This window comes from Sitophilus oryzae, unplaced genomic scaffold, assembly GCF_002938485.1.
Source record: "Sitophilus oryzae breed Bouriz unplaced genomic scaffold, Soryzae_2.0 scaffold_1396_pilon_pilon, whole genome shotgun sequence".
Lineage (NCBI taxonomy): Eukaryota > Metazoa > Arthropoda > Insecta > Coleoptera > Curculionidae > Sitophilus > Sitophilus oryzae.
In genome coordinates, this window is record NW_022146055.1 from 1,605,279 (window position 1) to 1,632,881 (window position 27,603).

The window sequence follows — 27,603 nt, forward strand, 5'->3', positions numbered from 1 at the left end:
TATTGTATAGAATCTCAAGTTTTTTAATAAGTTTATTTTTAAAAGAGGTACGATTTACCTGGAAAAAATTAGTATATGCGCCTAAAATTATATATTGGAAGATAATCAAAATGAATAAAGACTTAACATACCCCTACATGAATTTAATAAAAACGGAACACACTCATTAATTTCATCAAAATCTTCTTCTTCAAAAAAACAATATGAAGTGATCTCAGGCACATCATAAAACGAATATTTGACAAATAATGATGACGTAACGTTGAACGATCACTGAACAGTTTCTCCTTTTCTACACAAAGGAGGCGTGGCTTCTTAGTAAACGGATGGAGGTTACTTTGCTGGTCCGCTGTAAAATTCGCCTATATGACAAATCTAACGGAAAAATTTGCCTTGCGCATTCGCCAAAATGTAATTTTCACATTTGCATTGTTTGTCGCATCTGTTTAGGTTAGTCTGTGGTAAATATCAATCAGGACAAGTTTTTTTTTTCAAAATACAAGAAAATATTGCTTAATAAATAAGAATGTTAATAAATAAGACTGTTTTTACAAAAAAAAAGACTATTTTTTAAGTCCATAGAGATGTTGGCATTATACCTTCTACAGAAGCTGCAGCTGGCGTAAGATTTTCCTTGCTTAGGAAATTGAGAGGAAGAAACACAAGATGTCCCTGCAGAATGTATTATTTTGTTAAGTTACTTATATATATTTCAGAAAAAAAACATAAAAATCTAAAAATGTGTACAGTATTTAATGAGTCACAATCGTATTTAAAAAGTCACAATCGTATTTTTAAACTGTTTCCCAATATTCCGTGGACATAGAACCACTATGTATCATTGGAATCAAAATAAGTTCATTGGACACAATTTACCTCTATACAAAATTGCTTCGTTTATGCGTTAGAAAGCATCAGACTTTAAAAAATTAAACACATTTTTTAAGATATTTGAGGAACCGTTATTACAAAAATGAGATTTGGGGTGCCTATGTTTTGCTAAGCGCTTTAACATTTATAAAAATCAAGAAAAAGTATAGTTAAGGGAGAAAACCACCCTACCTCTACATAAATTTTAGTTGAAATACTTTCCAACTCCACCTACACCTGATTTTTTTCGCCGTTGGAAAACATTTATACTAAAATTTATGTAGTAGTGGGGGTAGTTTTCACTCTTCCTGTGCTTTTTTTTGTGAAAGTCAAATTTTAAAACGCTTAGATAACATAGACACCTCAAATCTCATTCATTTCAGAATAACGGTTCTTAAAAAATATGTTTATTTTTTTAAAGGTTAATGCCCCCTAACGGACAAACCAAGCACTTTTGTATAGAGGTGATTTGTGTCCAATATACATATTTTGATTCCAAAAATACGTAGAAGTTCTATGTCCACGGAATATTGGGACACCCTGTATAAGAATTTTGTATTTTTATCACCTACCCGAATATCTTCCAGCATTTTCTCTGCTCTGGATAGTTCGTCCACCCAGAGTGGCTTTATTTCATTGTTCCTCCTCAAATCTTGGAAAGTCTCTACGGAATCGGAGGGTATGACGTGGAAAACTTTCTCATAGAGTTCAGTATTTAGACTGGCTATTTTGTACCATCCCTCCCTATAACAATTAACTAATTCAGTAAAGTAGATATAAGCGATACCAAATAAACTTTAAGTTGCGTCATCGAGGGCGCGATTTTTAAATTCATTGTTACCAACCATGGACATATTGGCGCCGGGATGACTAACTGGAATTTAAATTTCCCGCTGGGGATTCAGGTGGTAGCTCTGCTGTAAAAAATGTCAAGTTGCCAAATTTATTTATTTATTTCTTGACATTGTCATTCGTTTTGACACTTTAGTTTTGTATTACGAGTTTTTGGTTTAAATGAATTGTGTTGTGATCCTTTAAGCTTAAAAATTTTTACTAGCTGACCTTGCAGTCGAACGTTCTTCTTTTCAGAACCTCTTTTAGTGCAAAGTGTACAGGATAGCTTAATAACCATTGCAAAAAACTCATCGCAACCTTATTAGAATATTTTGAATGGGAAAGCGGTAGTAATGGCTCTTGTTAAGGAGGTGAGATTTGTTGATGTAAATAATAACTGTTTATATATTTATAATCAATTTATTTTTGTTTCCTAAAATATTTTGATTAAAAGAAAATATGTAAAAGTGGACTACTACCGGTGGAAAATATGTAAACGTGACTAAAAGTTTATATGGTATGATATTAATTTATCTAAATACTGACCTGTAAAAATAATCACTTATTGGATCAGCTACGTCGAAGTCAACAGTATCATTATCATCGTCAAACAGTCCTAGATGTTCCTTGAAAAGGTATTTTCTCAAGCTACCAGCATACAGTCCACAAGGATAAGGATTGCCGTTCATAATACCATCTTCAAAAGCTTCATCCTAAAAAAGAATTCTTTAAGAACAATAATAACGTTACAAAAGGGGTAGAAATGACGACATCTCTCAATAATCTACGCAATGACCATCTTGTAACGGAAGATTTCTATAAACGGACGAAGTCGATGATGAACCAACATCAAGGCATGGTGCCCTACGACGTCGTAAAATCTCGTATAAAATTAAATCTTTCTGGATTTGGATGCCGATTCACGTGTGTACGCAGAGTACAGTCAATAAGTTCATTACAATAAGATATACTGAATAAAAAAGTAGAGCAAGTATTTACTTTCCCAAGCGCATGAAATCTAGTGTCAGATTAAGCGGTTATGTAATAATAAAATACTTTTTTTACAGCATTTTTCTCTCTTCAACTTACAAGATCAACCGGAATCCCTAACAATATTTACCTCTATAATAACCGCTACTTCTGAATCTCGTTTTCCTATCATTGACCTGTCATTTATGTTGGCCGATCCACAGATTACTATCTTGTCGTCTACTATCATCAGCTTAGAATGGACATAGATCAGTTCTGTGATAGGTTCCGAATTCAATCTGGAGTGATTCCTTAAACCGTAGAAGGAAATGTACTCTGAGGGATCTTCGATGCCAGCATCTTTGAGTCTGTTCAAAATCGCGTCACGACCACTGCAAATTAAATTGTAGAATAAAGACAATGTTGCATAAAGTTTACTATACCCAAATATAACAGAATAAAAAAGTAAGATAGGAGTATATCAATAAAATTCGCGAGAGCACGAAGGTATGTGGTGGGCGAAGTGGTGGGACTTGAATAGCAATTATGTATTAGGCATTTATGTAATAGCTCTTAGTAATTAAGCATAAACGAACCTTGATATAGAGGCGTAGTTCCAATGAGTGATGGCATGTAGAGAAGTGCCTGTAGCGCCACCTACCTCTCCTTCAAAACCGGGCAACAGAGGCATTACTACATACACCCTAAATGTTGCCTTTTCTCTAAAAAAATAACAACAATACATAATAATAAGTATACTATCGTTCAACCTTACGTCATACATAGTCATTTCAAAGGAAATCGGGATACAATAATGTTATTATAAATACACAACTAAAATTAAATAAACTCATTTGAAATTAATCAAATTGGGAAGCAATCAATTACTAAATTTCGGAACGTACCTTGAAATTTTCTAAACAATATAAACAGACCTCAGATACACCCCAAAAACAGATATTAGATAAATAAAGATGACGTAATGTCGAAGATTGTTGTACAGACTATAAAGTAATCAAAAAAGTTGGCGTCACGTCATCAAAGAAGTTGAAGAAATAATGCAATTATGTAATTATTTAAAAAAAAATTGTATATGATTTTGTGTCTAAAATTGAAGTGAAAAATCTGAGATAAAATTATGAATTTTATTTGACACTTGTCAAAAGTCAAAGTAAAAAAAGTAGCTGTTGCAACATCGCGAGGTGCATTAGGTAAATATTTTGATAACGTGCATGCCAACATTTATTGAGTCTGGCACTTTACAGGCACACCATTACAACTTTCCAAAGGCGTTAATTCTTACTTGTATGCTCTGATAATTCTCTTATACAAAGCTTCGCCGATTTGGTTTTTAGTGTTGAGATTGTTGTAGGCTAGAGTAATGAAAAACTGATTTTCGATGTACACATAATGTTGGGCCCTGGTTATTGTCTCTATGTAAGCTTCGTGAATGCTTTGCTCAACATAATCTGGCTCAAGAAAACCGCCTGACCAGGTACTTATACTTCTCAGGACCTAACATCAATAGAAAACATTAAATTAAAATGAACTTCTTGTATGTTTATAGTTTATCTATTTAATAATGTATAAATTAAAAAATAGAATTAGATTTTTTGTTCAAAGTCTGTAACTAAATAATGAATTGAATCTTACCTGACATGTCACATTGTATGTCTTATTTGGGAAAGTAATGGGCAGTGTTTTAAAGTCGTTGTAAGATTTAGGCAATAAGTATGGATAGGCCGAGTTACTTTTAGCTTTTTCCAATTTTGTAGCGTTCCATCTTTGAATGAAGTGTCTGCCGACATCTCTAGCAGCTGGACCATACAAACATACCGCTATATCATGCCATGGCATTCTAGGAGTCGTAACCTATGATATTTAATAAAAATAAATATTATAATCTGTCAAACGATTACGTTGAACGCCTAAAGCTTGATTTTCATGCATCCGTTATCCGACGATACGATGATACGATATTAATTTTATTGGTTGAATTTAAAGACTTCCATTGGTTAGAAAATTACACAGTTTTAAATTTATTGCATTTTCATGCATCACTTCATCGGATATACGATTTGCTTGTGATTGGTGTAATTTTATATTTTCATTTCCATAACGATCTTGCTGTTTTACTTATAGTCTAAGAGCTAGCAACCTTTTCGAGAGAGAATTTTAAGAAACCTGATTCTTTAATATATGTTTTGTTATGCTCTCCTGAACAGAGTGCGGACCGTCTGGCTGCCGGTAGACGTTGCGTTCACTAGTGCGCATCATATCTGTATTCAACATCTGTTCATTACTGCGCATCACAAATTCGCCTTGTATTTCAGGAACTAAGAAAGCTAGGACAAACATATGAGTAACATATTTAGTTTCATAAAAAAATAGCAAAGTAATGTAAAAATCGCATCATTGTATCTCTACTCATAAACGAGAAATCCCATAAAATACTCGAAAATGGGATACCCTGTACATATGTGATGCGCAGTAGTGAACCGCAGTAGTTTACCGGAAGCCAGACGGCCCGCACTTTGGTCAGGAGAGCATAGCAAAAGATATATTAAAGAACCAGATTTCTTAAAATTATCGTTTTCCCGACGTTGCTAGCTCTTGTACTATTATATTTTTTTATTAAGGTAAGATTAAATTTGTTAAAAAAAGTATCAAAACGTCAAAACGTCCGTTATCGTACGATCTTTCTCCGTTGACAGGCTGGAGTAAAAAAATTGCGGATAAAAAGTGGCGCGAAAACGCTATGACCAATCACAGCGTCGTCGGACCATCGTATCAACGGATAACAGACGCATGAAAATCAAGCTTAATCCATCCTTAAGATTTCGACAGACAACACATTCTCCCTCACAATAATTATAATAATATAATATTACGCCATACTACCGAAAAAAAAACAGCGTCAAAGACGGCTGGTGAATGACAATCGTTGACAATTTTGGTCAGGTTAAGCCCTAGACGTCATTACTTGGCCCGTAATCTACTTTATTTTTTAATGGCATTTACTGTCAGTTTGCTTTGCAAGACGAGACGATGATCTCTAGACTGGTGGAGAAATTCACCATGGCAGAGACAGGCGAAAAAGTTCATAGTAGAACATTCGTCAAAATTCGCGGCAGACCTGACAAGCAAAGACAGAGAGACAGTCAAAGTTGTAGTTGACGGAAGAAGCCATGTTCAGGTTCTGTCAATCTCAAGAAACGACAGAACACATTTTATGTCGATTGACAGAGTACTATAGAGAGAGAAAATGAGAGAGCCATATGGAGGGTTCAGTTTCCAAGTTGCTAGACTATTTGAAAAGGTAAGGATTGGAGAATGCAACCGTCATTATGTAAGGATCAGGAGAGGCCATAATATATCTGAATAGGTCGCAGTGGATCAGACCGATAGCCACCTCAAAGAATCTAATCTTACCTATTACCATTACCTATTTAATTAAAAAAGTAAAATACTTACCCTATCGATAAAATCATCAAATGGCGAATCCAAATTCGTAAAATCTTTCACAATAAAATTAACGTAGTCCTTTCCAACCCAAAATTTTGCGGAACCGTTTAGAGCATCGATGAACTGTTCTGGAGTTTCCAAATTAATTTTTCCACTTTTATCGTCATTTTCCAGCTCGTCTTCGGATGTAAATACTTCGTCTTCACTGGCAGTATATACTAAATTGATTAGCTCTTTGCCTTTAGATTTAACTTTATCTTTGATATCACCGAAAATATTTTTTCTTTCTGCATCGGGAGTATTGGGTTTAATAGATGTGCTTGAATAAAAACAAAAGTTATAAATAAAAATGCAGAATCTCAATTGATAAAACAACGTGGGAATAAATTAGAAAAAAAAACATACTGACATACTTTGGAAATGAAGATCTGTCATTTTATATGTAAAATTATATGAGAAGGGCGACGATTTTTTTATCATACGATAATAATAGAGCAATAGCTCGAAAATAGTAAGTAGAATAAATAGCAAGAAAACAGAGTAAATAGTATCTAAAGATTTTAGCTTACTTGTGAGGCATCAACAATTGATCACCAGGGTTTAGTTTTGGCAGATCGTCAGGATTAGGTGCTTGCTCCATAACTACATTCTGAGATTCTTCGTGTGTGGGTAAAGGTGATCTTTTATAATACGGAACTGGTATAGGGTAAATAATGTCTCCTGCCGTTCTGCTAGATGTTCTTTTTCTTAATGTCGAAACGTCAACGGCGGGTGTCATACTACCCAGATCTGTCAATCTTGAAAGAACAAACATATTAAAAAATAATACTACTTATGTCATTGAATAAAATACGAAAAAAGGAGTCAAATACAATTATATTATATTTATTTGACTCTTTGAACAATAACGAGTTGTCGTAATGTCATTTTTAGTAAAGCGATTAAAAGCGATCAACTCAATAACTATCAATTCGAAGTGGGTTAAAGAATGCCTAGAGAAGCTGAACAAATTAGGAAAAGATAGTAAAGTCCTCCTACTCAAGAACCAAGGGATAGAAGGCAATAAAAAAGCAAACGATCTAGCTAGAAAAGGAGCAAACACTCCGCTAACTGGACCAGAACCGTTCTGCTTCACAAGTGGAAACCAACTTAAAGCAGAACTCAAGAACCTGGAAGACTCCATTCGTAACCTGGAATGGAAATCCTCCTACAGTCAGACACTCGAAGAAATTTCTCAGAACTTAAGACCGATAAAAATCAAGGATTTTCCTTGATTTAAGTAAGAACAATCTTCTGACAGTTACGGGGGATTTTAACAGGACACTGTCTCCTCAACTAACACCTCAGCAGATTGAAGCTAAGAAGCAACGGCGAATGCAGATTCTGTGGGGAAAATGGGGAAACACCAGAACACCTCATCACTGAGTGCGCCGAGAAAAACATTCGTGCCATGAACTTTGGTACAATTGATATCGGAGATGGGGAACTAACCTCTGTAAAACCGTCCCAGATACTGGCTTTTGTCAAAGCCCTGAGACTGTATGATGAGTTATAACTGAAGAAACTGGACCGAAAGTAATTGCATAGATAACCGGAAGAAATCGAATACGTCATTCAATTTATGTCATATACATACCGAAACATATCAAATCTCGTTTTTTTTGTCTGAAAAAATAAAAACACCTGGTATATGAAAGTAACGATGTTTTTTATTCGTGATTAATAGTTTCTTTAACTAACTTACCTATGATTCTCATCGTCCCATCTTCCATAGCACAAATCAATTCCACCAACAAACGCGTATGTTTGATCTATAACAACGATTTTCTCATGATGAGCCCACAAGAAAACACCAACTTTCGCGTGATCGGGATGTCTCAATACTTTGATGTTTTTATGTAGATCTTGTAAAGTTTGCTTGCTATAAAAACTGTTTAGTCCCAGGGCTAGTTCTACTTCTTTGTATAACAAAATGTAAACTTTAACACCGCTTTCCTAAGAAAAAAATGCACCCAATAAATTTAAATGTTTAGAACTATACAAATTCCAAAATCATGTAGGCACAAAAAATACTAAACATAATTACAAAAAATAATAATACTTACGGCTTTTCTTTGAAGTAGTTTATCCAAGCGCCAATAATCACCGCTGATAGCGGGTCTTTTCAAGTAAATCTGGGGACTGAGCCACCAGTCGGTAATGTAGATTTCTTCCTTAGCTTGCTCCAACAAATCCGCCACGCTGGACATGTAGGAAGAACCGTCAACAAACCAGGTGGCGCTGGTGTTGTTTCTGATGGGAGCAAACGAACGATGTGGATTTGGTTGTATGAAATCTCTCGCTACATAATTAAGTAATGATAGAGTATAATAAATAATGTCTGTTCAGCGATCGTTCAACGTTACGTCATCATTATTTGTCAAATATGCGTTTTATGGTATGTCTGAAATCAGTTCATATTGTTTATAACATTTTAGGTGCGTTCTGAAATCATTAATTGAGCGAATTCCGTAATTTTTTTAAATTCATGTAGGTATGTTAGGCCTTTATTCATTTTTATTGCCTTTATATTTAAAATTTTAGGGATATATACCAGTTTTTTTCAAGTAAATCGTACCTATTTTAAAAATATGCTTATGAAAAATCTTGAGATTCTACAGGGTTGTTCACCACATACGACACGGAGTATTGTAGCTAAACGCTTAGATTTTTACAAATTTTAAGTTTTTGGTTCGTTGAAGGACTATTAGAGCTACAATTTAGAAATAATTTTACAAGATACAGAGTGTCCCAAATAAGTAAAAAATGCTATAGTTGTATTTTTAAAATGAAACACCCTGTATATTATTCCATTTTTAGATTCTACGATTGAAATAAAGGTAAATTTTATTAAGGTTTATCACACTTAAACCTTACCGTTTTTGAAATATTTTCAATTTTGTGAAATTGCAGTAAAAATTTTAAGGCTTCATTTCTCCAAGGGTATCAAAGTTTTTAATACTAAATATTTACTGAAGTTTATTTATTGATCAGTTATTGTGTTGCAATAATAAAAATTATACTACCTTGTACAGAGTGTCTAAAATTTTATTTTAAATAATTACTAGCTTTAAACGGCAATAACTTGTTTAATTTAAATAGAACGCCCTGTATATTTTAGGAGAATCAGATGCATAATTTAATTGTCTATCAAATTGTATTATACCACTTTTTACCTATCCCTCCAAGTTTTCGTAGAAAATGCATTTTCTTATAATTTAGACCTCATTTATCAATATACCCATGGAATATTACATTTTAGATTGTTTTTAAAGCAACAAATGTACAAAATATACAGGCTAGTAATATTATCGTTTTCAACAAAATGATAATATTACTAGCCCATTTGTATGCAAAAAGAAAACTATTTAAATCTTCATAAAAGAGTATACTATTAATTAAATATACCACCGCCCAAATACTAATTAATTACATACTTAATTATGTTCGTGAATAAATTATTCTAAATAAATGTGGATTTGAATCAGAAATCAATATAATAATAAGTTATAAAAATGAATGTCTCTGTTGTTACAAATAAGCATTTGTCAAAAAATGAAATATCATTTTAAGGTGTTACTTTTTACCACACATAAAAAATTCAGTTTTTTAGTTTTTGGAGCAATTATTATTACTCAACGCAAACAGTCAATTAATGTAGTTTGAATATTGGAATCATATTAATTGGTCCTCTTTAACAAATATTTAAACAGTTTTTTTTTTATTTTTTAATGAAATAAACAAACTATATCGACAATATTAGTATCTGTACTCTTTGAAAATTTGGTACATCTTTAAAAATAATCTAAAATGTCAGTATTCCATAGGTATATTGATAAATAAATTTAAAATTACAAGAAAATGCATTTTCTACGGAAACTTGAAGCTATAGGTAAAAAATGGTATAATACAATTTGATAGACAATTAAACTGTGCATCTGATTCTCATAAAATATACAGGGTGTTTCATTTAAATTAAACAAGTTATTGCCGTTTAAAGCTAGTAATTATTTAAAATAAAATTTTAGACACTCTGTATTATAAGGTAGTATAATTTTTATTATTGCAACACAATAACTGATCAATAAATAAACTTCAGTAAATATTTAGTATTAAAAACTTTGATGCCCTTGGAGAAATGAAGCCTTAAAATTTTGACTGCAATTTCACAAAATTGAAAATATTTCAAGAACGGTAAGGTTTAAGTGTAATAAACCTTTATCAAATTTACCTTTATTTTAATCGTAGAAACTAAAAATGTAATAATGTACAGGGTGTTCCATTTAAAAAAATACAACTTTCATATTTTTTATTTATTTGGGACACTCTGTATCTTGTAAAAATATTTTTAAATTGTAGCTCTAATAGTCCTTCAACGAACCCAAAACTTACAATTTGTAAAAATCTAATCGATTAGCTACAATACTCCATGTCGTATGTGGTGAACAACCCTGTATACAATAAAATATACTTTGATGCTATAGAAGTTCAAGATTCCTAAAATAATTAAATAAACTCGTCGTATTTTAAAAGCATCAGCAACACGCTCTATTATTTAAATGTAGTTAATTTGTGTTTCCTTAAGACTACACATGCTTGCATTGTACTTACTTCATATAGACTTGGGGCATTCTCCGCCGGTGCTGCCATCGCCGGAGAATATCGTAAACAACGAATACATACAAATGCACGGGTTTAAATGGCGAGTAAGCAAAAAAATTAGCATATAATTATTCTAAAAGTGTTAGAAAGTATAATTTGTGAAAATTCTAAACAAAAAAATAAAAAGGTAAATATTTTGATATCTTCACAAGGTCTAACTATTATTCCAGTTAAAAATGTTTTTAGATGAGTTCAACTACGGTAGCGAGCATAGTTTTATCACCGGTTTTGCTAGTGGGGCATAATTGGAACTATTTCACCCAAGTAGCAAAAAGAAATTCTAAAAGGATTAAATTATTTTATAACAGTCGAATAGCGTTGTCTTAAGGACTGCTTGATTTAAGCGTTTGGTTTCGACCATTCTGTTTTTTAATAAAATTTGTCATATTAAACTATTTTCTAGTGGTTTTTACAACGTATCCTATAACGCATTAAACGATAATTTCTTTTAGTATGATATAACACTTAATAAGACAATGCTATATGATAACAAACATATTATTTTATTAGACTCTTATACCCACCATGTAAGAGTTCTATAATATTCATATAACTAGTAGTCACAAGATCATATAATAGTTACTTAAACTTGTCTTATTAAAGTTGTATTACGTTGTATGATGAATGTTTTATTGCGTTAAACTACGGTGCTGTATTCAACACCAGTTATATAGCCCTATATGATAAAATTGTAATTAACAAAATAAATTCGCTGTAATATCTGCATTATAAAACTGGTAATGTATAATATAACCTCATTTTAAATTAAATGGTATACCTAGTTATTTATTTTGTTATTGTTGTTGTTGCAAAAGTAATATCTACGTACGAGTATAATCAATCACAGTTATTATGAATTCTGGACAAAGTTGGAAAAAAGTTAACAAACGCAGTGATAGTTATAAAGAGCACGTAAGAAAAAACTCCTCGAAATTACGGCAAATTATCCCGAGAATTCCCTGGGTTCCCAAAAGCCAAAATCTCTCAGGTTATCTGGCTTCTTCAAAGCATTGTTGCCACGTTGATGTAAACGTTTTACTGTAGTAATGTTTGTATTGTTTTATTGTTGTTTGTCCAAGTCCTTAGGTTGCCGCTCACACGTCGGGCACGCATGAAATGCATTGCGTGCATGAATCCATGAAAATCTGATCATGTTTGTTTGTGTAAATACTAATCAAGTGAGATTTGGCAACATCTATTTGTCACAAATCTCAATATGTCCGAAATAGTTCTATAGTGCCTGGAAATTCTGCGTAATGATAGATATTTATCCTATACCGTTTTATTTTACAACAAACACTTATTTAAGGGATTCATTTATAATAAAATGGTTGCATTATAATTCGCCATGTTTAAGGCAGAATTTTTGTTTGGCCTATGGCCGCCATTATATGAAGCAAAATTAAAAACATCAAAATAAATTGTAAAATGTTATTTTTGAGAACTATTTTGTGATAAGATTCCCACATACAGTAATAAAGTGTTTATAATTAAATTAAAAACAAGAATTTTTGAAAATTTTATTTTATTTTATTGTTTAAATTTATACGTAAACCTTAATCGAAATGAAAGCGCTTTAATTTTTTGCCAAATACATACCTATAATCTACCAGTAAAATTTTCGGCGCAATAAAAATTGTCCCTACTTTTCAAACCCTATTAATGATTTTTTATATTACATATTTGTTGTACCTTCTGGCTCTACCCGCCATTTTCATTGTCGAGTAAAGTCTCCTTTTTAACAATCCACATCCTCTAGATTCATTTTACGATACGCTTAAAATATAATTTGCTCCTAATATTCTTCGGTAAAAAATAAAATACTCTTTTACCTCGCTAAATGATCAAATATTTTTATTGTTCTGTTTCTTAGATGTGACCACGTAATACACAATAAAACTAGTTTTATAATAGTTATATAACGCTGTGTAAAATAGTTGCATAAGAGTTGTATACCCCTTTTATAGAACTTCTATACTACTAAACGGTTGTATAAAATGGGCCTTTTTTGGTTGTAAAGCTATCATATTACGGTCTTATAGCACGTTATATGAATTGAGGTATCCTATAAAAATTATCACATAGCTGTTTATACAGCCTTTATAAAATAAAATTTGCTACTTGGGCAGCTATAACGATTTTTTTAAAGGTACATAATTATAATTTTAGAAGATGTTCATAAAACATTTAATCACTAGTTGATTAAAAAAGTATACCATTCATATTGCACACACACAAATTATATTTCATCCCCTCATAGTATATGTCTATTTAATTTTTTGATTATGTAACGAGCACTTTGTTTACTCACTTGTTTCGTCGAACTGCTTGAATCCATTTTTGCTATTGATCAAATCGGTGTAAGAAATTATGAAGCTATAAAATGTTGTTTCGGGAGAGTTGAATATCCGGGAAAGTTGAGTTATTGAATGTTACAACCCAACAACGACCTAATTAAGCTCTCCTTTACGCGTTAACATTTTTTAGTCAATTTTATTAACATCTGAAATTGTCCCAACACAACAAGACGCCTAGTTCGAATTCTTCTTCACTTATTTTTTACTACCCGAAACAGCGTTACATCACACAAACCTCGTACCTGAGTGTTTTATAGTCTCAATAACTGCACTAGTAAAAAACTAAAATACTTAAATCGATCGACATGACGGCGCGGCGGCATGAACTATATATTGATAATTTCTGATTTCTGCCGTAGAGCGCGCTGCGGTCGGAATTTGTTGAAATCAACTGAAATGCACCAAGCCAGTGTCTCTTTTCTCCAGTAAAATAAGTAATAAACTTTGCGATGAGAACTTGTTTACCTTCGCTAATTTTTTTAGCAAAGCATTTTAGTAATAAAAAAATTGAATTTCAAATTAATAATCAAAAAGTCATAATCAAGTCAGAATTAAAAATTGATTGACAGCGCAATCAAATTTAAATTTTGACATTGATCGATGTCCGTCAATAAATTTATAACCCCAAACGAAATGACAATGACAATTACCAAAAACAATCTGCAGTAATTTACAATATACCGTAATTACGTCACCAATCTCTTTCATCTGGTGTCAAGTGAAAGAGAGAGTTCGACAATATATGACGTGACGTTGAAAGATCGCAGAACAAACAATATTTAAATAATTGTTTTTGAAGCTAATAGCTACCTGTAGTCTCTGCCACTTGCTTTAAATATTCTACCCATTCTTTGCTTGTTCTTCTTGTGTGACATTTGAAGGTTAAAGACCGACCCAGGGTCTGTACTTGGAAACCGGTGTCTAGAGGCATGGAATACATGCCCGTAGCCACCTCAAACCCTTGGTCATACAATATAACTGAACTGATATGCCCGGTTTTGGGATTTATGTAACCGAAACAGGAATCTTTTAGAAAGAACCATCTTTGAATCCAGCGAGAGCATATAAAATTTCTGCAATAATGCTGACACCTACAAATACAAACCTTTATTACACCGGGTGTTTTTCAAATGTAGCTCACCCCTATTACTTTTTTTATTTTTTCAGGTAAAAAAAATTTGATTTAGTATGTTAGTATATGATAAATCTGGATTGATTGATGTATTCAATTAGTTTCGGTCATTTCCTGTTTCGGACTAACGGAAATGACTACAATTTTTGATTTTTAAATGGTATCCTCGGTATGTTTTACTTCCTTTGACAGAAAATGACATTACGAATAGAACGATGTACCATATGTCAACTTTTGACATTTTCCATTATAAAAATGTATTTTAAATATACCAATTTGGTCATCGAAACTGAGCGGTCTGGATTTTAACGTGTAAGACAGTGATGTAGACAGCTTAATGGAAAATCAAATGTATTAAAAAGAGATAAAAATTATGTCGACACATTTCTTCTATGCGGTATTGCCGGATTTTGCATGAAAATTTCAAACCGCACAAGTAGGCGTTTACGAAAAATGTTGCATCTAGTGTACAAAAATTATATTTAATATTAAATAAATTTAAATTTTATTATAATTTATCCACTTATTTTATAAATAAAAATATTATTCTGATGTTGAAGTTTTTTTTTAACTTGTGTTAGTTAGGTATCTGCTTTTAGATACATTCTATATCAATAATTTTTTGGCATATGCAGAATGTACAAAGCTTTTTGTACCATTTAGGACCGTACGAGTACATATGAATAAAAATGCATATTTTTCGAAAAAACGTTTTATTTTCCTTAAAACAAAAAAAAATAAAAACCCGATCAAATTGTTTTTTTCTAATTTCAATACAGATTGGTCGTACTTGGTAAAAATTTCGATTTTTTAAAAATTGTAAATTTGCGGTAAAAAAAATTCTTGACCAAATTTTCACACTCTTATAAAATACCCTGTATACGAGAATTCGCTAAATATATTTTCGAAAACCACATAGCATCTTAATCACAATAAATGCATCTAAAACCTGGTCCAAACCGCATTCCAAAATCTTTTTTAGTTCAAGAGATATTCAACTTTAAATTTACCCTAAAATTTTGCTTGTCCCGATAATTATGTCTGGCAGTTTATTTGACGAAATTGTCCACAAGTACTAGTTAAACGCTTTTCTACACTCATGCACATACGCCAGAAAGAAATCTAATAACTAACCTGTTTGTTTCACTTATTTTTAATGGCCAAGCCGTAAAGGGAATCCCCCGGGTTCCGAGCGTCGACGCATCGGCCCGGAACGAAGCGGTTTGACCCTGATCGAGATCGATTCTGTTACCCAGTCGTAATATGTCGATCCCGCAGATCCCGCAACTTTGATCCCGCGGAATCTCAGAGGGATCCCGGATTTGCGGAATCCAGCATTTGCGGGACTGCATTCCCTAGTCGGCATGCGTTAAAATACAGACCACGCAGATGATGTGTCCAGGATGGTATAATAATTAACATTCGCGATTGCGGATTCAAATTATTCAAATATAATAATATTAAATTAAAAAATAAATAAATAATACTCACCTGAGACAGCACAAACAATTATAACAACCGAAAATATTACACCCTGATTGACCTGGATTTGTACTTCCAGACTTTTTTTTCAAAAGTCCTTCTTTCCCCTTTAATCCAAGATCTTTAATAAAAGACAGATGACTAATCTCGAAAAAATTCAACTGTAAAAAACAAGATTAATTTAATATTTAAACAAGAATAAAAATGACAAGATCAAATATTAAATTACTAGAATTAGTATTTTGTTTGATCTACTTATCATAATTACCGTTGCTGGATGATTTTTATAAATCGGAATGGACAGTAAATTGTTTAAATAATCTTCGATCTGTTTCATTCGGTTTGGGATTTTTTCAAATGATACTAATAACTCAGGTTTTTTTGGAAATCTGTAAATTTTTTACGTAAGCTTTAAATATTAGTGGTAAATTTATTTCTTGGATTTAAATAAAAATACATTTAGATAAATAAAGATACATTCATTTATTTTATTAATAATTATGTCCATAAACCCTTGCTTAATATAAAAAATACTAAAAAGGTCTATATTTTTAGAAATTTTTTTCATTCTGAAAAAAACTTTTTCAGAATGCTGAGTCACCCTTTATAAATTACTAATAATTTTTGACCCTTACCTTGGTAATGCCCCCTTCCTTTTGCCTTTTTTATTTATTGGAACGTTTTCTTTAAAGCTCTTAATTTTATTTTTGTGTGTTTTACTAGGAAACGGTATATTCAAACTTGTCTTAAATAATACCAACTCCTGATGCAAATTTTGCACATCTTTGTACCTTTTTTTGATTCTCCAATTGAATCCTGCATGCGTGACTGATAAGGTGTATCTAGATAAAATATTTCCAAAATATTTTATATTTTTTTGTAGTAAAATAACTTACAAATTAGGATTTATCATATGAGTTGTTAGGTGTCTTTCATAATCAACTAAATTCACAATAACATCCTCACCAGGAACAAAAACAAGCCTGTTTAAAGATTTAAACTTGATATAATTGTGTATTTTAGTAAAGGGTAAACCACCTTCAGAATCCTCATCTGTAAACAAGCAAATTAAGTGTCAGTCATGCATTAAATTGCATCCTCTCACCTTGTAGTTCGTCATCTGAATTTTCAATGGCTACAGGACCATCCCCTACATCTACAATTTTTATTGTTTCTGGAACACCTAATTTATCATCATAATCTGCGTCAGAGCCTATGCTTTCTCTTGGCAATGACACTGTTGGGCTTAGTCTTCCACTAGTGTCTGGATCCATATTAAATGAAACCTGTAGCTGAATTTTACTAAGATATATTATATATTTTTCTTTATCTGGTCATTAACCACAGCTGATAATATTCTTTGTAATTGATAAATAATGCTTTAAATGTCATTGTTTTAATAATTTTAACAGACTGAAATAAAATAGAATAACATAACACTAAATACACATAGAACCATACAGCTAAATATGAATTAACAGAAATTATTTGCGCCAATCTCCCTGACACACTTTAACCTGTGATTTAACGTTACTTCCCATTAAAAAGTAATAAATTATAATCTCTAAAATCTGATAACATGAAAATATACATTTTGTTTATTTTAACTTACTGAATCTACTGAATCTATGTAACAATTTTTGAGTGGGCATACTTTTCCTCACTTAAAAGTGAATTAAAACTAGAGGTGATGATTCATATCATCATCATTAGAATAATTACTGCATAGTTTTAGATTTCAGTAATTTTTATTTTCTTTCTTTGCTCATAAACAAGGACTTCTTCGAAAAATGATGGGCATTTTCAAGGTTATTCTTGACCAATACGTCATATTACACGCAATTTTCACTACTGCTATGGAAAAATTGCATTTCTGAAAATTGCTATTGTTAAAATTATAATAATGAACTAAAATCTACAAAAATATAAAATCTCATGACATTTAAAAAAAAATACTAAAAGCTAGGTTAGAATCATTTTAGGCATTTATTCGTTGCTAACTTTTGGCCGGTATGTTAGTGATGTTAGTATTAAAATTAAAATCGATACTTAAATATCGATTTTCAAATAATACATTTCAAATTAGATTTTAAATAAATCGCTAAATATAAAAGGTAACACTTTCTAAACTATTGGCGTATGTCGTTTCGAAATACAATAATTATTATCTTTTCCCTATCTATAGATTTTTTAAACTATAAAAATATTTAAAATAACGTTCGATCCTGGTTCGATCTACTGTTAAATTCTTCATATTTCTTGGAAAAAAGAAAGTCTTCTGTCACTGTCAGTAGCTGTCAGTGAGTTAACTTAGTAGTTGTGTGTTGTTAAGAGTACTTTTAATTTTATTTTTCTTAATTTTAAACATGTATTCACTCTGAATATTTGTTGTTAATAGTTAAATGAAATATCCGCTCTTAATATGATTTGTTATTAAATAGTGTAAGTTTGAGAAATATTATTTTTTTAACGATTTAGGTAAGATACAAGACTGCATAACACCAAAATGGTATGACTTCAAAGTTTATAAATTTAGGAACACTGCAAATTTCATCTTTACCATGATTGACGAGCACATAATTAGCACTAGTGTCTACAAGGAAATGGTATTTAACGCTTTTAATTTTTTAATTGGAATGTTTCAATGTTATCTGGTGTTGTAACTTCTTTTGTGTTAACACTACTTTATAAGGTTTGGATATATACAATACTTATGTATCAAATAACATAATAATATTTTAATATCCTATGTAAATTGGTTTTGTACATATTTAAAAATATTATAATGAGACCAAAAGCTGAAAAAGGTCATAAGCATGGATGGCCAGACAAAACAACACTAGTATCTATTTTATTTTTTAAATTGATGCTCATTGATTAGCTTATTTTTCGGCTCATTTTTTTTATAAAATAAACTTATTTTCGTTTATAATGTGCCTGAATAAAATATTCATAAAGGTTTTATTTGAAATTATTAATTATTTATTCAGTAATAATTGTATTTTTTAACCCATAGTAACTGTTGTATGCAAATTAGAATATGGTGTGTTGTCTCTTAATGAGTTTGGGCCTATAGCACGGTATTTACTTACATTAACACTATTATCTAGCTATTAACGTGTATGTTGTGTTCAATTAAGTTGACATCAACTAGCTTTTTATGCAAATTAACTAGTTGGAATAATTATATTAAAAAAATTACTTGTTTCTTGTTTCATTCTAGATAAATGTTCTTATCTGTGAAATTTCTTGAGTGTACATTTCAGGTAAAAATCTCCAAAATTTGAAATTTCTGCATTAGATCTAAAAATAAATTTAAAATAAATGACATCATTGGATATATATAAATGTTATTCATTACAGTTCAAAAAGTAATTATCAGAATTTTATTATGCAGTGTATTTTTTATTTAAGATTGTGTCTTGTTGCTTTGTATCTCATGAGATGTATATTAATAATTATTAATAGAAAATGGAAAATATATTAAAGTTTTAAGTATTATAAATTTTATGTGTGTATTTAAATTAATAATACAAAAATTATTGGAGCAAAGCTTAAACTTAATTATTTTACTATCAAGTTATTTAAGGTCATTTCTAATGTTGGCCAACTGAATTTTTAGTTTAGAACTATTTAAAAAGTGAGTCAGTTTAATATACCTAAATCAGTTAAATAGTAATCTAAAAGTAAAATGAGCTGTTTTATGTGAATTGGCATAAGATATTTCTTTTGATTTAAAAATTTAAGGTAGGAAGTGTATCTATGTAAACCAACCGTTAGTCTGTTATGGTGTGATATTGTGTGTTTTATTTTAAACTTTTATATTTGTTTATTATTGCATTATTTTTTGTGCTTTTTGTAATGGTGTATGTTTGTGTGTTATAATGTGAATGTGTTGTTAATTTAAAATAATTTTTCTTCTTATTTGTCCAAACCGCTTATATGGAAAACTAAATATTACATAGTCCAAGAAAACATTTCTACAGTATGTCCCCAGATTCTCTTTGTAAAAGTTTTTGCTTGTTCTAAAATTCCGTTTCTATAGTAATATAATTTAGATTTCATTCTTTAATAGATGGGTATTATTAATTTTGATTATCGTCATATTTTTTGCTGTTAAAGTATCACATTTTCCAATAACTATTATTATCACCCTTTCCATAGCGTTGAACTAAATCCATTTTAAATACATTCTAAACAACAATCTATCTGAATCTATCAAAGAATGAAAACGAAATTATATTACCACAGAAACGCGTTTTGATTTTTAGGATTCAACGATATTTTTCTTAATTTTCGCTAAACCGGTATTGGAATTTGGAAAAGTATAAACGGAATTAACCATTTTAGAACATGCAAAATTTTTTATGAGGAATGCATTTTTCTCAAAATGTCAATAACAAAAAAGTTTTTCCTCTTGTAAAGACAATCCGGGGACATACTGTATATTAAAATTTGTAAAAAAAGAACTTTCTGCATGTTGACATCTTTCCAGAATAACATTATTTGTTAAACCTGAAAATATTACTTTAACATAAATTAATATTATACTACAAATATTATTACTTGCAGTTTACACTGGTTAGTGAAGAGCGACATCTCCAAAGTTTCCACTTTTATATCTCAATAGTATTTTTCAAAATACTTAATGGAATATATTGTAGCTAAATTATTTGACTTTTTAGTATATCTTTTTAAATTAAAAGTGAAAGTTTCCATCTGTTAAATAATATATACGAGGGAAAACAAAATGTTGATATTTTGGTGAAAGTTTGACTGTGGAGCATAGAGAAATATAAAATAAAAGAGTTGTCATTTCCATAGTAAAAAGTAGGCAACACGTTTAACGAGGATCGATTGTAGCGCACCCTTGAGCCCTAACTGAACTAATAGAAATATGACAGACGTAATCGGTAAAATAGGTATCTGTATTACCTACCACAAAAAAGGCGGGCAGTTTAAACGTGAATTTAAAATTTTATGTATTTTTAAAAATATTACGAAATCAAACTGCAAAAAACATAATGAAAATTTATTTTTAAAAACGGAATATTTGAAAAGTATAAACTATTGTACACTTTTCAAACGCTTACAGTTAAATGCTAAATTAAATTTGATAATATAAAACATATGCTGAATTAACCTCGAGGGGTAAACCGCTGATGAATTTCTGTACACTAATGCCAAATAATTTAGTACTAATACCAATAATACCACGAAAATGCCAACATCTTGTACACCAAAATACACCAGCGGTTTACCCCTCGATTAACCTATAGTATTATAAAACGTATTTAACAACGCCACTAACAAAGCATATAAGATCGCAGGGTTTGCAATCTATGCTATTATAACAGATTAAGATTTAAATAAGACATCATCAAAAATTAATTCACCTGTAAGTTGGATTTATAAACTCAGCAGTTGAAGTTCAGTTGAGGTAGCAAATGTTCAACACTGTGAAATCAAGGCGCGAATATATAGTCAGTTCGCTTTACGTTCATTGAGTTCAGAGATGGGCAATGTCTTTACATATCAAACTTGCTTTGCATGATACCCTTTCCTGGATCGTGTTCAAATCACATCATCGGCTGAACAAAATATTACATGATGACCGTAAAACACATAGCACAAAACAAAGTTCAAATCATAGAGAAATATAAGGTCTCTGGTTCCTCGGGTAACAAAACTTCCTCCATAATTTCTGTACGCACAAACACAAAACAAACAAACAAACAAAGTGTATGCTACACAAAATAATAACAAAATTCCAAAATTCAAAACATAATTGTAAACAACTGCAAAATACAAATAATTTGCTGTCATGTCACTTGTCAATCTTGTCATGACACGTGACAGGTAGCAGGTGGCGACGCTTTGGAGCCCTAACTGAACTATGCAACATTATGGCCAAGTTAGACAACCTTTCAAACACTCTTTTATTTTAGTTACTTTATGCTGTGGAGTATGTTAACAAAATGTGTGACATCATCTAGGTGTATCTTTTCCATAGATAAAAGAAAATAATCTAGTATTAAGATAGATATGAAACTTAATAGTAAAATTTTGGGTCAAAGCGCCCCTCCGTGTTTTTAGTGGAGACTACGTTTAACCCAGCGCCTTCGCCCTTTCTGCTGTAAATGTTTTTTATGTTCATATTTGAATTCAAAGGATTTATTTTTAAAGTTACACTGATATATTAGTATATCAGAGTAACTTTAATAAAACATAAGAATATATATATATTTTACAATTTATTTTTCTATTTATTTTACAGAGTTTCATGTAAATGATCGTAAGTCGACTGGCTGTCTAATGAATAGACCGAGATTTATATATTTTAAAGCGAACGAAAAAAAATCAAACAACGAATACATACCATATATTTTTCTTTTATCTAAGATACATACCTTATCGTCTTTTGGAAACACGTACATTTTTGCAGTTTTGTTAGTTTCTTTGCAAGATGCAACACAACAAGGAAACACAATTTTTAGAGTTAATAAATAATAAAACTATTTCTGACCATGATATTTAAAATTTAGATAGATAGGAAATTAAAAAACAAACGAGTATTTGCAAACGCAGGTCCAAATTCAATAAAAATCAAAATTTTTCCTCCGAAAATCAGGCTTTTTTCACTGAAAAGGTATTTTCATAGATAAAAGACTTATACTATTAAATAGATAGGCAACTTATAATACATTTCAATTTTATTATACAAGGGCGCCTCTGGTAGACGGAGGAAGGAATACTAATGGAAGAGAGGGGTGCGGGGAAGGGGGGTTGTTTTAGTTAATTTAAAATATATTTAAACATACATGTAAGAACACTTTGTGTGCTTTTAATTAGGTCGAACATATTATAAACGATAAATCAACTGAATTAAAAGCATACAAAGTGTTCTTATATGTCGGATATTAATTAAAAAATATATTAAAAATACTAGAAATAGCATATATTAAGTTGTTACAGTTATAATTTAATCTTTGGCGGTTTTCAGCAAATAGCAGGCAGTTTTACATAATTTTCCTCCCTTTGAAGTGAATTGGAAACGGCTAGGTATATAATTTTGGTGTAGGCAAGATTCCCAGTTTGTTTCTGTTTGGGACCTGAAATAATAAAAACAAATTAAATCAGATGTAATCATCTGCTGATCATGCTAATATAAAACGCGCGTCCTTAATTCCTTACATGCACCGTAAAAAAATTTAAATAACTGCTCTGCAAGTAGCATTTATTAGCAGTACTAATTTAAAAAATCTATAACTGTAAGTAGATATGTTTAATTTACTTACCATTGTATCCTTCGGAAACCAGGAGTACAACAATTAAACTCCATGATAAAAAATAATTAAAAGTTATTACAAAACACAAATTGTCCCACCATTTTTAAAAAACATTGTCTAAAACAGAATACTGGCAAAAAATCTGAAGGAATTTAATTTTACAATAATTCGACAAAGTAAAATCACAAAAAAGTGTCCCTGAGTGACAGTTAAAAATCAAATTTTATTATTGTCAGATATTGACATTTGCATTGTTAATATTGACAGTTTTAATATTTTGCGCCTCTGCATCTTGGAGGAAAAACTATATTTAATGAACTGTCATTTCCATTTAAGTTTCCCAGCCATGGGTATTTTTTGATTTATCAGCAGTCATTGTCAAGTTGACAATATACAGGGTGTTTTCGAATTAGTCTAAAAAAATTATGGTGTGATTCCTCATGTGTTCTTAAAACAATTTTTATATAACCATTGGGTCTAAAGTACCTCCTTTCTGATCTACAGGGTGTTAAAAATTAAAAAAATCGATTTTTTTGCTTAACATAAATGGTACACCAGTGCTTTTTTAAAGAAAATATATTTTTTTCTTGACTGGCCATCCTTTTCCAACAAAATTGATCTTTTGAGTTTTTCTTGTTCATCAAACGGTTGTCGAGAAAAAAATAAATATACTTATTAAGAGCCCGCCTTAATTCGTTTTCTAACGATTTTGTATTTTTTAGATTAATTAGGAAACACCCTGTATATGCATATCACAGGCAACCAAATAAACTAGTAACCTCTAAAAATTATGTTTCCTACCACTAGCGACATACCGTGTTTTTAGTGTGTACTAAATTATTTTATCAAAATTTCACCATATAAATTTCCAGGCAATGATCTTTTCTCAATATTTTTTTTTTATTCATCTCAATAAATTATTTTGGGAGACATATTCGCTTTTGAAGAAGAGACTTAAAATTTTTTCTTATTTTCTACATTAAAACCATACCTTTTCTTTTGGTCCTAGACATACTTTTCTTGTCCTCCGGTCCTCTTTTGTACACCACCAGACCTATAAAATAGTATTTATGATTTATGTAATGTTGCTGTCTTTGAAAAATCATATTATTATTGACTATTGGACAGTTACTCTAGCAGATTATGTTATCTATGTATCTATGACTTTGAATAAGAAGACTAAGGAAGGAGCATAATGCTATCCATGTATTCATGCATGGTGGGCGGAAAAAGCTCTCTAGGGTGGGGATCCTTGACAGTTCTGTTTAACGATTTATTTGACACATTTGAAATTGATTTGAAATGTTGTGGATTTGTCAGTCTTTACGGAGCTTATTTTATATTATTTATTATTTATTCTGCTACTGATAGTTGTATAAAGGTAGTAAATCTAGATGGAAATTGTGGCAGAACTTAAATTAACAGTGACATTATCGCGATTTATCGAAAAAGACTCTAAAATAGTTGGTTGTGTAGCGTGCGGTAGATCTCGGCAAAAATTGAGTGAAATAATGGAACAACTTTTCGCTAGTAAGTGACTATATAATATACATACGTGTAGTAAACCGATCATTTATGAAATTCACTTAAATTAACTAAATTATATATTTTTCTTGCATTTTAGCTTTTATTTACTACTTGTCAAAGATCAGATGTCAAAGAATTTTGATACGTTAATTTGACTCACCTGCTTCAGTAGCGTATCGGATGTTTGTGTTAATAAATACTTATTATAACTTATCTATTTTTATTAGAATTATATATTTTTATAACAATTTTAATAACTACCAACATTTATTCACAACGTAAAATAAAATAACACATTATTGAGTCTACCCCACGTTACCCTACATCATAGTTTTACATTTTTTAAATAAAATTAGAACGGCACTGATAAACCGGAATTTAAGTCGGCCATATTTGAGGCCCATCGCGGTGTACCTAAGATTTTTGATATGCTCCTTCCTTAGTCTTCTTATTCAAAGATCTATGATCAATTAAAGCAGCAATAGCCAATACTTCAGAACTTAAAATCATGTCTATTATAATACTAGGGTAAACGTCAATAAACAATAATAATTTGACTCTCTATATTATAATATAACTTTTTAATGACAGTGACATTATAAAATTAATAAACATCATTTTATAAGCGTGTTGATGAGGATCTAAAAACAATGCTAAAATTTTTGTAAATCGTTACTGTCTTATTCAATAGTGAATATCTCTAATAAAAATAAAGCTTATTGAGATGAAACTGTCGAGAAAAGATGTGCCTAGATGATAAAATTATTTCTAAATTCCTTGCTTTGTTAACATATTCTACAGGGTCAGGGTGTTTTAAACTTTCACCAAAATATCAACATTTTGTTTTCCTCGTATAATAATTGACAGATGGAAACTTTTTAAATTAAAAAGAGATATTAAAAAGTCAAATAATTTAGCTACAAATTGCTTAAAAAATCATCAAAAACGGCCCTTCTTCTTCTTCAAGTATCATGTTCCTAGTGAACGTTGACGACTGCCATGTTAACAATATCTCTGTATCGCTCTCGATCTTGCTCTACATGGAGTAATTCATCCGCACTCAAGCCTGTCCAAGATATTTTAAGCATTCTTCTGTATGTCCACATTTCAAATGCTTCGATTTTATTTATGATTTCTTTATTAAGTGTCCACGTCTCACATCCATACAATTTTAAGGCGGCCGGTTTTCGTGCCGATAAGTGTATGTTTATTTGGAACAGATAAATTATCTATCTCTCATTATTTATCAAAATTACGACATAGAGCTGTTTTAATCCAAATTCAAGATGACTTGAAATTACTAATCATTTTTTATTTATTTTGAAATCTTATTACATCGAGCAAGTAAACCATTATCTGATATAATCGTACCACCATTCTAGTTCACCTTACGGTATGGGCGACCTCACCGACGAAGATGACTTCTTCGACACCATCTCGGTGAACTCGGCTCCCGGTAAACGCCTGCTGAACAACAACCGCTACGTCGGCCTCTCCAGGAACACCCTGTACCACTCGGCCATCGACCTGGACAACGGCGACGGTGGCGCCGCCGCCATGGAGATGACGGAGTTAAACGACGCACACCATAAGGTCTCGCTAGGCAATAAAAACATTAGAACGTACACACAGTGGAGAGATAGGGTATTTGTTTTTATAGGTTCTATTTAGATTAATACGATTCTTTCTTAGTCTGCATTTACAAGCATGGAGGTCACACTGCTCGAAATTGGGGATTTAATTTAACACACTCTTACCGTTGATTAAAGAAATAAGACCATGCGCAACCTTATCGGCGATTTTGTGACACAAAACCTGTCCGAGATGTAGCTGGCGATCAGGCGATACCGTCACCGCTATAGTCAACCGGTCTGAGATTTAGTTTAGATCTGCGCCGGCGCCGGTGCGCGCTGATAGTCGTTTACACCGCAACAGATAAAGAATACTGTACTGTAGTTCTGCTTTCAGTCGATAGAATGGGTGGTTGCCGGAGACAGTGTTGCCGGAACTACGAATTAATCCGTAGATTTACGGATTTTGGATACAGTACGTTAGTAATACCGATTATCTATCATTAAACAAATTAATATATTATATGATTAAACTTATGTATAAATTATTATACAGGGTGGCGCACCTCATTCGCCTCGGTTGATTATACAAAAATGGAAAGATGTAGGAACAAATTTTTTTGTGGGTGTATGTAGAGAGGCAATGTGCATAATTTAAAATTATGTTCAAATGTACAGGGTAGGTCAGAACTAAGATCCATACCAAAGTTATATTTTTTCTTATGGAACACCCGGTTTTATTTCATTTTTGGATTCTGGGGCATAAAATAAGGAATTTATTATAAGGGTTTAATATCTTTAAATGCTTTGATTTTTGAGATATTTAAATATGCATGCTATAACAAAAAAAGTTTGTCAACACCTTATACATTACTTTTCAGATTTAATTCTTGTGCTGGCTTTGAAGCGAGAGAAATAAACTTTACGAAACATTTTTATTGCTACCTTAAATATACTATACATGGGTATCAAAAATTGCTGGTCTATTTTAAATATTTATTTTACATAAAAACTTCGTTATTTTAAATACAACACTATGTGTTTTTTTAAATAATTCGAAGCAGATTTAAATACTCTTTCAACAATAGTTTAAAGTAAGTATTTATTATTTTATCAAGAAAAATTAAGAAGTAGTTCTTTTTTATTTATATTACGATGACTTATAGATATATTGGATTTTTTATAACAGAACCAATTAAGGCAAAATCATTTTCTTCGCATCCAATGACAGGTTTCTGCCTAATAGGTTTTTCATATACCACACTATCAGTTCTGCGAAATAGGAAAAGTAGTTTTTTAAAGGAACACGTCAAAAAAATTCCTATTTTGATATCTTTGAGCATAAAACCTTCAGCAGCCAACAAGCAATTGTCCTCACAAAATAAAATCTCTAGTAACATATCCAT

General features: G+C 31.1%; 2 protein-coding genes across 9 annotated transcripts in view; one reads left to right on the forward strand and one right to left on the reverse strand.

The window, feature by feature from the left end:
• Positions 1-291: 291 nt before the first annotated feature.
• Positions 292-17,778, reverse strand: LOC115875815 (phospholipase D2). Of its 4 annotated transcripts, none has more exons than XM_030891326.1 (18): positions 17,533-17,777; positions 16,916-17,223; positions 16,707-16,863; positions 16,446-16,652; positions 16,079-16,199; positions 15,820-15,971; positions 14,007-14,287; positions 8,244-8,479; positions 7,883-8,133; positions 6,708-6,935; positions 6,148-6,457; positions 4,327-4,545; positions 3,977-4,188; positions 3,270-3,395; positions 2,825-3,065; positions 2,251-2,417; positions 1,443-1,614; positions 292-672 (listed from the first exon to the last, which is right to left on the reverse strand). In XM_030891326.1, the coding sequence occupies exons 2-18, from the start codon at positions 17,082-17,084 to the stop codon at positions 571-573; spliced, it is 3,351 nt and encodes a 1,116-aa protein (XP_030747186.1). In that variant the 5' UTR covers positions 17,085-17,223; positions 17,533-17,777; the 3' UTR covers positions 292-570. The 4 variants fall into 4 exon arrangements, with proteins under 4 accessions (XP_030747186.1, XP_030747187.1, XP_030747184.1 ...); XM_030891327.1 differs by having other exon boundaries at positions 16,916-17,102; positions 17,423-17,777; XM_030891324.1 differs by having other exon boundaries at positions 17,423-17,777.
• A 311-nt stretch (positions 17,779-18,089) lies between these two features.
• Positions 18,090-27,603, forward strand: part of LOC115875816 (anoctamin-1-like) — a 34,783-nt gene continuing 25,269 nt past the window's right edge. The window contains exons 1-3 of one of the 5 annotated variants that reach the window (XM_030891328.1): positions 18,090-18,288; positions 18,347-18,416; positions 26,009-26,270. In XM_030891328.1, the coding sequence (XP_030747188.1) occupies positions 26,022-26,270 (249 nt within the window). In that variant the 5' untranslated portion in view covers positions 18,090-18,288; positions 18,347-18,416; positions 26,009-26,021. Of the gene's footprint in view, positions 18,289-18,346; positions 18,417-19,021; positions 19,077-19,448; positions 19,558-26,008; positions 26,271-27,603 lie in introns of those variants that run through there. The other 4 variants (XM_030891332.1, XM_030891329.1, XM_030891331.1 and 1 more) reach the window with 4 other exon arrangements.

What these genes read in the sequence shown, in the direction of transcription:
- LOC115875815 (XM_030891323.1), bottom strand. Translation starts at nt 17,084, where the DNA reads ATGGATCCAGACACTAGTGGAAGACTAAGCCCAACAGTGTCATTGCCA. An exon ending in AACTACGCCTCTATATCAAG is followed by an intron (nt 3,066 to 3,269) that starts GTTCGTTTATGC and finishes TTTAATTTGCAG; the next exon opens with TGGTCGTGACGCGATTTTGA. An exon ending in ATAAGTGATTATTTTTACAG is followed by an intron (nt 1,615 to 2,250) that starts GTCAGTATTTAG and finishes TAATTGTTATAG; the next exon opens with GGAGGGATGGTACAAAATAG.